The following is a 15,182-nucleotide window of genomic DNA, read 5'->3' as shown; positions in this document are numbered from 1 at the left end:
TTAGCTATCAAAATTTGAAGCAGAAACGTTATATAGCAACATAAGAGTTCATCAAAGTTTCCATCAAACAACTTGTTATTTTGCAAATGTCGGAGCCCCGCTTGACAGTCTCCCGAATGACCAAATTAGTAGAAAACCGTACAGTTCCGTTCCCACACTGTGAAGAAGTAATCTATTGTAATAGATTTTCATATACCTTTAATCGTTTATTCACATATGTATATAATTGTTTGTATTTTACTACCATGTATAGCAATTAAATTGTTTATCCATTCGGTCATTACCATTTATTGTAAATGCGTTTGTGCCAATAAAATATTATATTAGACAAGAAAAGGGATGGCAATTTTAACCAGTCAACATATTACTAGGGTGTTAACCAAGTGGTTCCCGCACAGGTAGTGCTCCCATTAAAGGAGTCAAATACAAATGCAATATAAGAACCAATCAAATTACATGTAACAAATACGTCATTGATGGATGTAGCCATGAAGTTAAACCTTAAAAAGTATTGACTTGACCGAATGAATTAATAATTTAAATTGATATGAAAACATCTAAGGTAAATTATTGTGTATTGAGAATATACACTGCATTCATACTATTTTCAAAATTCACACTTAAACAAAAAAGTGGGTAAAATGGTGTAGAGAATAGACAACCGGTGTTGGGTCAAATTTATCCTATGTTTGCGTTCCAGTACCTTCTCGGTTTCTCTACATTATTTGAATTTTATTTCTCTATCTTTATAAAATATCAATAACGGCGTGTTGTATCGTTAATTATGTCGTAGCTACGAGAACATTACACGCTTTCATTATTGTCGAACATTTTAAACATTCAATTTCAGTGGAGAGGAGAAAGAAAAAAGGGGTTGGAAGGTGTCCTAGTCCAAATAATTATGACGTCTTGAAAGGCTATTATAATTTTTTTCTTTGACGGTCGAAGTAAGGCGTCAAAGAAAAAAATTATAATAGCCTTTCAAGACGTCATAATTATTTGGACTAGAAGGTGTCCCAGAAAAAAATTAAAATAGCCTTGACAGACGTTATAATTATTTGGAATCGCACTGAGCTTGAAGGTTGACAAGATTTTATTGTCATAAAAGTGTAGATGGAGGTCCGCAAAATTAATATTCAAAAGGCCCTAAAAGTAACGGTTCCGCTTCCACAGGTTTTACAATCATTGCTAACAATAACACTCTTAAAAGAGGTTTACAGAAAAGTCAAAAGAGAATAATAAACAAAATCTGCAATATAAAAGGCAAAGATTTAATGAATTCAGAAAACAATAACATAGGCCTAAAATAATATTATCCTAGAGAATAATGTGCTAAAATATAAAGACTAGAGGATAAAGATAAAAAAAATTAAAAAATGGGGGAAAATAAAAACAGAAATAAAAGACCTCCCCCTTTTACCACCAGACCCTCATAGAACATATGTTAAATCACTATACAAATCCCTGGTTAAATTTGAATGAAAAAGTGATCAAAGTGAAAAAAAATTGGAAATACAAGTTTTACAAAAAATTTGGCCTGCCAATTAACATTCATTTTACATTTTTATTGGACCAGACATTTTGATATACAAATTAATTTATAGTGTTAAATTCCACATGATAGATAACTTTTGGTTAAATGATAGTAAATTACAGTGGTATCTTCCCTATTTAGTTTTTTTTTTTGTTAATTTCTAGTGCAGTTAACCAAATTATATCTTGAAATACCTGAACAAGAATAGGAATTATTATTATATTTGTGCACCTACATTGTATGAATTAAACGTCAATAAGCAATACATGTATCAGCCAAAATTAATTATTTATTCTATGACAAGTTAAATTTTTACTATTTTTTTTTTTACCCCTTATAATAGTTTTGAACACAATTATGACTATTAGACATTATGTACAGTTAAATGTGCATAATGTTGAGGTAATGACAACATTTTTGAGGGGAACATGAAATTTGTAACAATTTTAGAAAGAAAATCTGATTGGGCAAAATTGTTCAATTTCAATATATGAAGATTAGTACAAATGTACCTACAAGTCAATTTTCCCTCAAATCATTAAATGACTCCTGTGTTTATTGGAGTGACTGCCCTTAAATGATGATATTTTTTTTTACCCTTTTATGCATTTTTTTCAGAAAACTGCATATGCCTAATTGATAAAGACTATAAACATAAAAAAATAATCAGCAAATCATGTAAATAAAAAATGACTTCATGCATAATTTTACATTTGTTAATGCCTTTATTATGGTAAGGACTTCTTTTTTAGCCATTGTAAATACAGCTAAAGCATTTTCTTAACTTTTAAACAACAAGTCAAGTCTGTTTTTAAGTCATCTTTTTGATAGCCATCACATGATTTGATTCATTGATTGACCAGTTATAACTAGTGTTACTTTTTTGAACAGGTAAGGCTAAGTATGTAGCATTTTTTACATAAATATATAAAACTGATTTCATTGTCCACTAGAGCTATCAAACAAACTTAATTTTATTGTTCTTTATGTAGAATCAAAATGACATGCCATTGAATAAAGTCTCTTCATTTCTAAAAACAATATGTCTTTTGAAAAGGGGAGAAGACTCAACATCTTAACATGAATTAGAGGGTTAAACCAAGGATGTACATGCTTCAATAGAATCTACTGTGAATTCAGAAACTATTGCATATCATTTAATATTGTGATTTTTTAAGAATTAACAAAAATGCAAGTTTAATTATTGCGATCAAAAGAAAAACTTCTTTTTACATGTTACGATGTACATGATATATTTTTATCATATATTTGAATGTGAGTTCTATTATTGCGACACTCAAGGAGTTGCAATATAAATGTGCATTTCATAAATAAATAAATAAATTAACCCTTTCCTCCATAATGACACCTTTTGACGCCACCCCCTGTACTCCATAATGACGCCTTTTGACGCCTGTGTAGTGCCTCTGTTGAAAGGTCTCACCTACGAAAAAACTTTATCAGACTTAATAAAATTTGTAACTGATATAAAAAGGATATTCATGAGAATCTATGACTTAAATTTCATTAATGAAATATTTGTTTTCACAATGTATTAAAATACTTTAAACCTAATGATTTTTTTTTATTAAAAAAATCCTATGCAAATGAAGTATTTAAAAAAAAAAGTATCCATGGAGGAAAGGGTTAAATAAATATTCCCATTAAATTCAGAATGTACAGTATTCATCTGTATCAGTACATCAAAGATACAAATTCTGACTTTTATCCATGGTTAGAATGTGTTACAACAACAACAAAAAAATCAAAAAAAATCTAAATGGAATAACTACAAAAAAAAACTAGTTCAGTTGCAATCTATATACATGATATATTATGTATATGTATTCAACATGTTCAATGTGTTACAAGTCTTTTCAACTGAGTTAAAATGGACTATTGAAGATCTTCTTTACAAATGTATCATGAGAATTTAACAGTGACTAATTTTATTGGATGGGCCTGTGCAAAATTGCACAGGAAAAGCACTTTTTTTGTGTAAATGTTTGGATGGGTGAAATCTCTTTTTTAATATGCATAGTGGATGGGCCAGAACTTTTTTAAATAGAAAAACAATTTTCTATAAATTTTGTCCATGTATAAGATGTTTCTTATGCAGGTACATAAAAAATATATATATATATATAATAAAAACAAAAGTAATGATTTTCATTTTTATACGACCGCAAAAATTGAAAATTTTTTGGTCGTATATTGGTATCACTTGGTATCACTTTGGCGTTGTAGTCGTCGTCGTTGTCGGCGTCTGAAGATTTTTGGTTTTCACACTATAACTTTAGTATAAGTGAATAGAAATCTATGAAATTTAAACACAAGGTTTATGACCATAAAAGGAAGGTTGGGATTGATTTTGGAAGTTTTGGTCCAACAGTTTGGGAATTAGGGGCTAAAAAGGGCCCAAATAAACATTTTCTTGGTTTTCGAACTATAACTTTAGTATAAGTGAATAGAAATCTATGAAATTTAAACAAGGTTTATGAACACAAAAGGAAGGTTGGGATTGATTTTGGGAGTTGAGGTCCCAATAGTTTAGGAATTAGGGGCCAAAAAGGGGCCCAAATAAGCATTTTTCTTGGTTTTCGCACCATAACTGAACTTCTTAAGTATAAGTAAATAGAAATCTATGAAATTTAAACACAAGGTTTATGACCATAAAAGGAAGGTTGGGATTAATTTTGGGAGTTTTGGTCCCAACAGTAAGTTTAGGAATAAGGGCCCAAAGGGTCCAAAATTAAACTTTGTTTGAATTCATCAAAAATTGAATAATTGGGGTTCTTTGATATGCCGAATCTAACTGTGTATGTAGATTCTTAATTTTTGGTCCCATTTTCAAATTGGTCTACATTAAGGTCCAAAGGGTCCAAAATTAAACTAAGTTTGATTTTAACAAAAATTGAAATCTTGGGGTTCTTTGATATGCTCAATCTATTAAACATGTACTTAGATTTTTGATGATTGGCCCAGTTTGCAATGTGGTCAAAATTGGGGTCCAAAATTAAACTTTGTTTGATTTCAACAAAAATTAAATTCTTGGGGTTTTTTGATATGCTGAATCTAAACATGTACTTATAATTTTATTATGGGCCCAGTTTTCAAGTTGGTCCAAATCATGGTCCAAAATTAAACTTTGTTTGATATCAACAAAAACTGAATCTTTGGAGTTCTTTGATATTCTGAATCTAAACCTGTATTTAGATTTTTTATTATAGGCCCAGTTTTCAAGTTGGTCCAAATTGCGGTCCAAAATTAAACTTTGTTTGATTTCAATAAAAATTGTATATATGGGGTTCTTTGAGATATGCTTAATCTAACCATGTATTTAGATTTTTGATGTTTTGGCCCGGTTATCAGATTGGTCCACATTGAGGTCTAAAGGGTCCAAAATTGAACTTTATTTGATTTCATCAAAAATTGAATTCTTGGGGTTCTTTGATATGCTGAATCTAACCATGTATTTAGATTTTGGATATTGGACCACAATAGGTAATGTTCAATTTAAAATTTAATGTTTTTATACGACCGCAAAAAATTTCATTTTTCGTCGTATATTGCTATCACGTTGGTGTCGTCGTCCTGCGTCGTCGTCGTCCGAATACTTTTAGTTTTCGCACTCTAACTTTAGTAAAAGTGAATAGAAATCTATGAAATTTTAACACAAGGTTTATGACCACAAAAAGAAGGTTGGGATTGGTTTTGGGAGCTTTGATCCCAACATTTTAGGAATTTTGGGACCAAAAAGGGCCCAAATAAGCATTTTCTTGGTTTTCGCACTATAACTTTAGTTTAAGTAAATAGAAATTTATGAAATTTTGACACAAGGTTAATGACCACAGAAGGAAGGTTGGGATTGATTTTGGGAGTTTTGGTTTCAACAGTTCAGGAATTAGGGGGCAAAAAAAAAGGCCCAAGTAAGCATTATTCTTGGTTTTCGCACAATAACTTTAGTAAAAGTAAATAGAAATCAATGAAATTTAAACACAAGGTTTATGACCACAAAAGGAAGGTTGGGATTGATTTTGGGAGTTGAGGTCCGAACAGTTTAGGAATTAGGGGCCAAAAAGGGGCCCAAATAAGCATTTTTCTTGGTTTTTGCACCATAACTTTAGTATAAGTAAATAGAAATCTATGAAATTTAAACACAAGGTTTATGACCATAAAATTTTGGTCCAGTTTTCAAATTGGTCTACATTAAGGTCCAAAGGGTCCAAAATTAAACTTTGTTTGATTTTGACAAAAATTGAATCCATGGGGTTCTTTGATATGCTGAATCTAAAAATGTACTTAGATTTTTGATTATTGGCCCAGTTTTCAAGTTGTTCCAAATCGGGGTCCAAAATTAAACTTTGTTTGATTTCATCAAAAATTGAATAATTGGGGTTCTTTGATATGCCGATTCTAACTGTGTATGTAGATTCTTAATTTTTGGTCTCGTTTTCAAATTGGTCAACAAAAAGGTCCAAAGGATCCAAAATTAAACTTAGCTTGATTTTAACAAAAATTGAATTCTTGGGCTTCTTTGATATGCTGAATCTAAACATGTACTTAGATTTTTGATTATGGGCCCAGTTTTCAAGTTGGTCCAAATCAGGATCTAAAATTATTATATTAAGTATTGTGCAATAGCAAGAAATTTTCAATTGCAGAGTATTCAGCAATAGCAAGAAATCTTCAATTGCACAGTATTGTGCAATAGCAAGAAATTTTCAATTACACAGTATTAAGCAATAGCAAGAAATCTTCAATTACACAGTATTGTGCAATAGCAAATATTTTCAATTGCACAGTATTGCGCAATAGCAAGAAATATCTAATTGCACAATATTGTGCAATAGCAAGAAATTTTCAATTGATTGGAGTTATCTTTCTTTGTCCAGAATAGTAGTTGAATCAACTTAAATCATTGTTTTATACAATATACAATGTATATTCACTTTTACTACCAACTGATAAATTAAACAATCTTTACCATTCAGTGATAACAAGCACTTTTTTTACATTTTAATATTTTATGATGTATTTAAATGAGTAGTTATTGCTATTTCTTAAATTTTTTTGAGAGGATTAATATTCAACAGCATAGTGAATTGCTCAAAGGCAAAATAAACATTTTAAGTTCATTAGACCACATTCATTCTGTGTCAGAAACCTATGCTGTGTCAACTATTTAATCAGAGTCCAAATTTAGAGCTGAATCCAGCTTGAAAGTTGTGTCCATACTTGCCCCAACCGTTCAGGGTTCAACCTCTGCGGTCGTATAAAGCTGCGCCCTGCGGAGCATCTGGTTTAGTTTAAGTTCTTAGACCACATTCATTATGTGTCAGAAACCTGTGTTGTGTCAACTATTTAATCACAATCAAAATTCAGAGCTGTATCAAGCTTGAATGTTGTGTCCATACTTGCCCCAACTGTTCAGGGTTCAAATTCTACAGTCGTATAAAGCTGCACCCAGCGGAGCATCTGGTTAAAATATTTAATCATATAACATGAAAACACAAACATTTTTAGAAATAATTTGATGGCACCTAATTTAATCCATGTACATTTACAATGTAACCCGAAAACACAACATTTGAAAACTTTGATCAACCAACAATTTTCTCATGAATGGAGTTATCTCCCATGTATTAAAGAGTGTAAAATTATTCTTGTTTGCTATATTCAGTATATAGCTTCTGATAAATGCTTAAACATATAAAATAACTATGGTAATAGATTTGCATACTGACTTATATTTACTAATTTCAAAATGACAGAATAATTCCAAGAGCACATGTTCTGAAAAAAAGTAAATTAAATGTTCTACTTTAAATAATATACCATTGCTAGGCTGTCCTTTATAACAAGATTCAATAATAGATAATTTTATAGTATGGATGATATTTTTTATTAATATTAAAAACAGATATGGGATCAATTTATTTAGCTATGTTTTGTTCCAAAAAAAATTCAAATACCAGTCTTAAAGTATGCAGGTGTAATACCACCATTGATTTTCCCCTATTAGTCTTTGTTAAATTTGCACTTTTCAAAAAAAATGTGCAGAATTTATCTTTGTTTCAAATAAAGAAATACTTGGCATGAGTAAAGTTTTATCCTGTCCAGTACTATAGAAAAAATTTCACATAACATTTCATTGCATATATAAGAAAATAACCATCATTTTAAGTTAACCAATCAAATTTCTCCCCTTATTTTATCTGTGTACAAGGTTTAGTCACCATGTAACCTCAAGATTACAAAATTTTCTATAGAAATCCCAAATAAAAAATAATGGTGTTTTGAAATACCCAAGACATATGTTTATGACACAGAAATGTTTTTACTGAAATAAAATGTAGGATTAATTACCTATAACTGTCAAATTCAAGGGAATATTTTTTTAGACCTACTTTCGTATACAACCGGATGTGACGTACCATGATTTGGTGGTATTACACCTAAGAAGACATTATTGTTCAATAAACTGAATGTAACTTTTTTCTTTGTTATACTGGTTATTTCAAGCATTTCTGTCAAGTTTTGTCATAATCTGTTCAATAGTTTGAGAAAAATCTAGTATAATGAAAGACGATTCAAGCAAATTTCTTCGACAAATCCAAACCAAGCCGCATCAAGATAGAATAAAGTGTGGACCAATAAATGATCAAATATCTATCTTATCTGCCTACAAACAGTTAAATATGACACACAAGATGATTTTAGGGAGATAAATACCACTAATGGACCTCTTTGTCTTCTTTATAAGGTCTCTTTTGGTCAATTTATACCTCTTATTTCCTCAAAATTTCAACTTTTCAGGCCAATAAATAAAAATAATGGGGTAACTTTCACTCATTTATGGTAGAAATGTTATAAGAAATGAGTAATTGAAGCATTTTAGTAGAATGAATAATCTATATAAAAGTTTACTGTCTCCAAGGAGGTTTCAATAAGTCCTTACGTAAAAATTTTTATTTACGCAGCGTTCCAGACAGGGACATAAAAGGCTTCTCTTTTAGTGAATAATTTGTTGTTACAGCATTAGAAATAATTTCATCTACTTATAACTATATATTTATTTAAATATTTTCTAGGATAATGTTCTATCATAGCAGAATATAAGAAATAAGGAGAAAAAGTCCCCCCCCCCCCCAAAAAAAAAAAAAGAGACTATCAACTGAATATTCATGGTAGAGTCCTATATAAAGACAATTTTCTCATAAAATGTGTTTTGGAGACTCGATCCACTCAGAATATTTCATTTTTTGTAATATTTCACTTAAATAGCTAGAAATTTTAACACATGAGATTACTCACAAGGTCAAAGGTGCATGTACAGCTTCCCATATTAGGTGTAATACCACCATTGATTTTCCCCTATTAGTCTTTGTTAAATTTGCACTTTTCAAAAAAATGTGAAAATTTATCTTTATTTCAAATAAAGAAATATTTGGCATGAGTAAAGTTTTATCCTGTCCAGTACTATAGAAAAAATTTCATATAACATTTCATTGCATATAAGAAAACAACCATTATTGGAAGTTAACCAATCAAATTTCTCCCCTTATTTTATCTGTGTACAAGGTTTAGTCACCATGTAACCTCAAGATTACAAAATTTTCTATAGAAATCCCAAATAAAAAATAATGGGTGTTTTGAAATACCCAAGACACATGTTTATGACACAGAAATGTTTTTACTGAAATAAAATGTAGGATTAATTACCTATAACTGTCAAATTCAAGGGAATATTTTTTTAGACCTACTTTCGTATACAACTGGATGTGACGTACCATGATTTGGTGGTATTACACCTACAAGTATTTCTATTATATTTCAAGAACCAATGCAAGCAGGATATAATTATGGTACCTGTTAGGCTGTATTAAAGAAATTCTGAAAATTAGAAAGGGGAGATAATCCATTGATTAGCAATATAATAAACAGTCATTTTAAGAAAAGATCATTGATGAGTTTCACATGTTTTAGTCTTACAAATGTATCTATACTATGTTCTGAATTCAATTTGACATTGATAGATGAAACAATCTATGCAGACTAAATCGTAACAATCTATGCAGACTAAATCCAGCACAATAAATGACAAATATTTTGATGTATATGTAGATGTGAATCAATCATATATTTTGCTCTTGAAAAGGGGAAACAACTCCTCCTTTTCAATGTTTTCCAAATATATATATACATGACTACACAAGTTATGATATATTACAGACATTGCTACTTTTGATTGATAATTCTGCTTTGAACATTGAAAACTATCACGTATGCAATTGGTTAATAGAACAGAGACTTTTAAAAAAGAGATACATTAAACAGTTTCAAATTGAAAAAAGACCTCAGATTTCAGAATAAATATAAATTTATTACATTTAATGGTATGGTTAATATTTCTTCATATGTTTATGACTTTTATGCATATTGTTAGCTCTTCATTAGCCTTTAATAATGGTTGGCTGATATAGAATACTATTACTTAAGTAATTGTGATGGTTATATGTATATAGTGTTACAATTTGTATCAGGCTGCACTTCAGATAAAAAAATCAAATCTATACATGTATATTCATACTGGATTTAAAAAATAATATATGGAATTAACAAGCACATTTTGTATTTTTTTGCAGAATTTAAAAGTTTGACATCAACTTTTTAAATGAAACAATATTAAGAATGCATTGTCCCATCCCTCTGATAAATATTGAATGGGTACAGCTAGGCAATTCATTTTAGATTTGAATTTTGTAGAAGTAGTACATTTTAAAATATTTCTGTTTTAGGATTTTAACTGATCAACAACCAAAAAGAAAATGGAGGCCATCAACATTATGCAGGACACCAACAATTTGGATATAGAGGATTACATGGATGTTGTCACTACTTACAAATGTAGGTTTTGCAGTTTTACAAGCTCAGCGCCTGAAGGAATAAGTGAACACGTTAAACAGATTCATATTCAACAGCCCATTAAACCAAAAACAGAAACTATACAAATCAACAACAGAAAAATACCAATCAATTCTACTCTTACGGTTGACATGGAAACCGGTTGTGTACAAATTCAGCAAATTCCACAATCAGATAGTAAGGTCAAGGTCATATCTGAACAGTCTGCTGCTACAAACTTTGGTGTGCTAGATACTATTGTTGATCAGACATCAGCCTCTGCTTCACTTCAGTCACATGACAGTGTGACATTAGTAACAGTAGATCAATTAGATGAACAAGTGGCAAATTTTACTGGTGATGATAATACAGAGAGTTCTACTTTCAACATTATTTCCATTGGAAACCAGACAATTGGTAATGAGGAGAAAGTTGACACATGCTTGGTGGAAAACTTGTCTGAAACAAATTGTGATGTCAACTGTGATGGAAGTACACAAACAAATGATAACAATCAGACAGATTTCACCTTAGAAGTACAATCATATGAATCAGCAAACTCGCCAAAATCAACTCCACCTATAACAAAAGAGTTGTTCCTATGTGGTCAATGCAGCATTGGTTATAATAGTATTGAAGACTGTAAATCTCATATGGTGGAGGACCATAATATTCAGATTGAAGATCCAACTGTTGGTAACATCAAAATAAGTGTAGGAACTCAGGTGGAAAATACAGGTAAAAAACCAGGCAGGAAGAAAAAATCGGAAACTGTCCCTGCCGCTGAAAATGAAACAATAACAATCCAACCACTATCTGATTCTGATTGGGAAGAAGACAAAGATGATTATTATATAGGTAGTCGTTCACGTAGGAAGATAAGAAGGCCAAAAGCATTAAAAGACGATTATTACCTGCCAAAACGTAAACACATAGACATTGATAAGGATAAAAGAAGTTATACACACCTGCCAAAAACAATGAAAATGCAGCCAGTTACAGACAAGTATGATGAAAAATGTTCTGTGGTTGGTTGTTACGCTAAGTTTAAAACAAAAGAAAGTTTAGATATTCATCAAAAATGCCATGCTGACAGTGGAACTTCCTTCCTTTGTCCACACTGTTCACATCAATTTCAAAATTGGAGATTGATTCGCTTTCATTTATGGAAAGCACATAAAGTTGACACAGACCTTTTAGAATGTGATATTTGTCATGACTTTAGAACTGATGCCTTTAGTAAATTAATGATCCATCAAGAAATCCATAGCGAAGAAAAACCTTACACATGTGATGTATGTGGTAAAGGTTTCCGTCAGTATAGTCAGATGAAAAACCACCAACTTATTCACTCAACAGATGACCAAAATAATGAAAAGTCTAAAGGGAAAAGGCAATGTGATACATGTAAGAGGATCTTTGCCAACCAGAAATGTTTGTTAAAACATATTGAGGGTGTCCACAGCCAAATTAAACCATACAAATGCATGTATTGTGGATATGCATCATCGAGGAAAGCTATGTTACTATTACATGAAAGAACACACACCAAAGAAAAACCTTTTAAGTAAGTAACATCAACAGAATCATGAGAATACTTGAATCCTTCAATGGTGATATTTTGTCTGAAACCCTGATTGTATAGTTTATATAGTCTACCAGCAGTTTATAATTAGAATTATGATTTTTTTTCTTCACTGGTCATACAAAATGCAAGGGTCAGTATTTTATTTCTTTAAAGATGTTCTCTCTCTGTTACTATTATTTGTACAGGTTACTAATTTGTGTGGTTGAGTTGTCTCTCTTGGTATAGTTTAAAAATATATATACTTGGTTTAACACTAGTAATTTTTTGGGCCCTTTATAGCTTGCGGTGTGAGCCAAGGCTCGGTGTTGAAGGCAGTACCTTGACCTATAATGGTTTACTTTTATAAATTGTCACTTGGATGGAGAGTTGTCTCATTCATTGTCATTGAGACTCATACCACATCTTCCAATATCTATTTAATGTTATGTATATAAATTGTATATAAGTCATATATTTTATTTATTACCTTTTGAATATAAAAGAACATTAATATTGCTATTATATATATACAGATACATGTATAAAATCTGTCTTTAATACTCATACAAGTTTATGCAGTTCACTGAAGCTTGTCTCAAATAGTATTTTTGACATAAAACTAAACTTCATGGACATTAATTTAAATTGACACCTAATATGTCTGTTATTTTCAAAATACTATAAAAAATAAAACGATGTGGTATGTTTTCGAATGAGACAACTTTCACTGTACTGCCTTCAGGAATACAAAGTTAAAAAAGTAGGTATTTTATTGGGAGGAACTCTGGTCTGGGTTTTCCTAGGCTGTTCAGTATCATCAAAAATTGGTAGCACACTGTACTTGCAGGAATACATTACCTGGCAAATGATTTTCCACTGTTCTTGGTCATTTTAGCACATAGTAAATGTAGCTATACATGTATATAGTTTGACTCTGTTTAGGGTTTAAACTAGAATTTTTAGGGCTTTCTTCCATTTCCTTGATGAGAAAACCAACTTATCTTGGGTAGCTGCTTATATATTTACATGATATAGGACTAGGGCAGTTATTAGGCTAAATACTTGAAAAATAAATCATGTTCCTTCTTTTTCTTTTACAGCATATCATTAGTACATGTATATACAAAAAAAATATAACAATATTAAAAGATTGGAACTGTGACAGCTGTTATACTTCAACTATTCATGTCACATACATGTATCACATATTTTCGTTTCATATAAATTTATATGTTTACATGTATTTGAGGATGAAATTTTTATATTTTTATCATCCTAAAAATTAAGTTATTTAATACCATTTTAGATGTACAATAATTGCTTATTAACAATTCCCCGGGGCCCTTATGTAAAGGCCTTAAAAAAATCTGTACATAGATCTAGAGGAGTTCTGTAGAAAAATTGAAAACTTTTGCCAAAACCAGGCAAGAAAATATATTTTGGGGCAAGGGCATATTTTGCAAATAAAGATTATACTAGCGATAGACAACTGTACTGTCTGAAAGTACGGATATTATTCATGTTTTTTTTTAATATTTTGTTGATATTTAAATATATACTGATATTCATATATACTAACTGTAATGTATTTTTTCAGGTGTGAAGTCTGCTCTTTTGCCACTGGTGACCATAATTCTCTCAGACGACACTCTATGAGACACACAGGACAAAGACCTTACAGGTGTAATTACTGCCCATACACGTGTATACAAGCAATCTCAATCAAAATGCACATGAAAAACAAACATCCAAATGCTGCAGGAGTTTTCTGTTGTAACGAATGCACGTACAGAACAGTGAATGAACAGTTCTTTTTAAATCATATCAAAGACCATGAAAACGGGTTAATTCAGGAAAAAGAACATATCTCTAATACTATTCATGATCAAAGCACCATGCAGATTATGAATGAAAATGGTATTCAACTTCAGGACATTATAGAAATACAACAAAAATCTGCCGAATTAGATCAAGATAGGACACCACTTAATCTTCAAATGCAGGTGCAAACTTTGGAATCAGGTGAAACTCAAATAAGTGCAGATGATTTTGCAAAAATTTCAAGTTATGAAGACTTAGGTTCTTCTAATATTTCATCCAGTCAGCTAATCACATATGCTCTGAATGCCATAGCACAAAATACCACGTCTGATACTGAGTGCTCTTCTATTCAGATTATAAATGGCATTCAAATCTCTGTTACAACAGCACCTCCTAAAGATGGGGTCACAAATCATTCAATATCATTCCATGTTCCTGTTCAAAATCATTTTCACAGCAATGGCAGTGAAGTGGTTTTGGAACAAGTTAATCAAATATCAGAGATACCAGTTCAGGCTTTGTCATTTGATGATGTGACTGAATCTGTTGACGAGGAAGGAAACAATCAAGCTAATGAACAACAGGTTATTATGACATCACAAGGTGAAATTGTCAACTTAGTTTCTACTGCAACTATCGAAGACCTGGCTCAAATCAGTTGTATTGTAAAAGATGGTATTGTGTTTGAAACTAATGGTTCTTTGTCTGAAGCAGCTTCCTAATCAAAAATGAAAATAAATATTGAAATGTTCTATTAGTTGTTAATTTCTGTGTCATTTGGTCTCTCTTGAATGTATGTTTCATGGGCTATCATACCACATCTTCTTTTTTATATATATATTTTTTTTGAAACAGTACGTGTATTCTTAAACCCTTAAGTTGAAATATCATTTTAGAGTAATTCACGTTTAATGTCTTATTTATTATGGGAATTCTGAATGGAGTAAGTTTTTACCTAACTTGTTACATTGTCATGTGTAAAATAGCGATAAACAGGTTATCATTGGTCATCTTAACTCAATTACTTTTTTTTCACTTTCGGATACCGGCTCAAGCGAGAAATTTTATCTCGTTGAAATGACAACCGATAATCTATAGTTATATATACTGCCGTAATGCACAAATGTTAATGCAGAAAAACGTGTTGTTTACATTGAAATATGATTCCTATTTTCTGTATTAATTGAAAACTCTGTCGATAATGAAATTATGTCGCCATATCTTATTTATTTACTTGTAAACAATTTTGAAACTATTTTGATATGACTCTCGACAGATTTATGTTCAGATTCGATTAAAAATTTTGTCTGATTTAAATTGTACAGAAATCGTCAGGAGATTAATTGTCAAAAA

At 30.7% G+C, this 15,182-nt stretch overlaps 1 protein-coding gene across 1 annotated transcript; it reads left to right on the top strand.

Annotated features, from left to right (window-relative positions):
• The first annotated feature begins 446 nt into the window (after window positions 1-446).
• On the top strand, window positions 447-14,580 carry LOC143079769 (uncharacterized). Its single transcript, XM_076255349.1, has 3 exons — window positions 447-562; window positions 10,336-12,008; window positions 13,606-14,580. Exons 2-3 carry the CDS (start codon window positions 10,366-10,368, stop codon window positions 14,549-14,551), a joined length of 2,589 nt encoding a protein of 862 aa, XP_076111464.1. The 5' UTR covers window positions 447-562; window positions 10,336-10,365; the 3' UTR covers window positions 14,552-14,580.
• The last annotated feature ends 602 nt before the right edge of the window (window positions 14,581-15,182 follow it).

The sequence above is a fragment of the Mytilus galloprovincialis genome, chromosome 6 (assembly GCF_965363235.1).
Source record: "Mytilus galloprovincialis chromosome 6, xbMytGall1.hap1.1, whole genome shotgun sequence".
Classification (NCBI taxonomy): domain Eukaryota; kingdom Metazoa; phylum Mollusca; class Bivalvia; order Mytilida; family Mytilidae; genus Mytilus; species Mytilus galloprovincialis.
The sequence above is the reverse complement of the archived record's forward strand: the minus strand, read 5'-3'. Positions and strand labels throughout refer to the sequence as shown.

What these genes read in the sequence shown, in the direction of transcription:
- LOC143079769 (XM_076255349.1), top strand. Translation starts at nt 10,366, where the DNA reads ATGGAGGCCATCAACATTATGCAGGACACCAACAATTTGGATATAGAG. An exon ending in ACCAAAGAAAAACCTTTTAA is followed by an intron (nt 12,009 to 13,605) that starts GTAAGTAACATC and finishes GTATTTTTTCAG; the next exon opens with GTGTGAAGTCTGCTCTTTTG.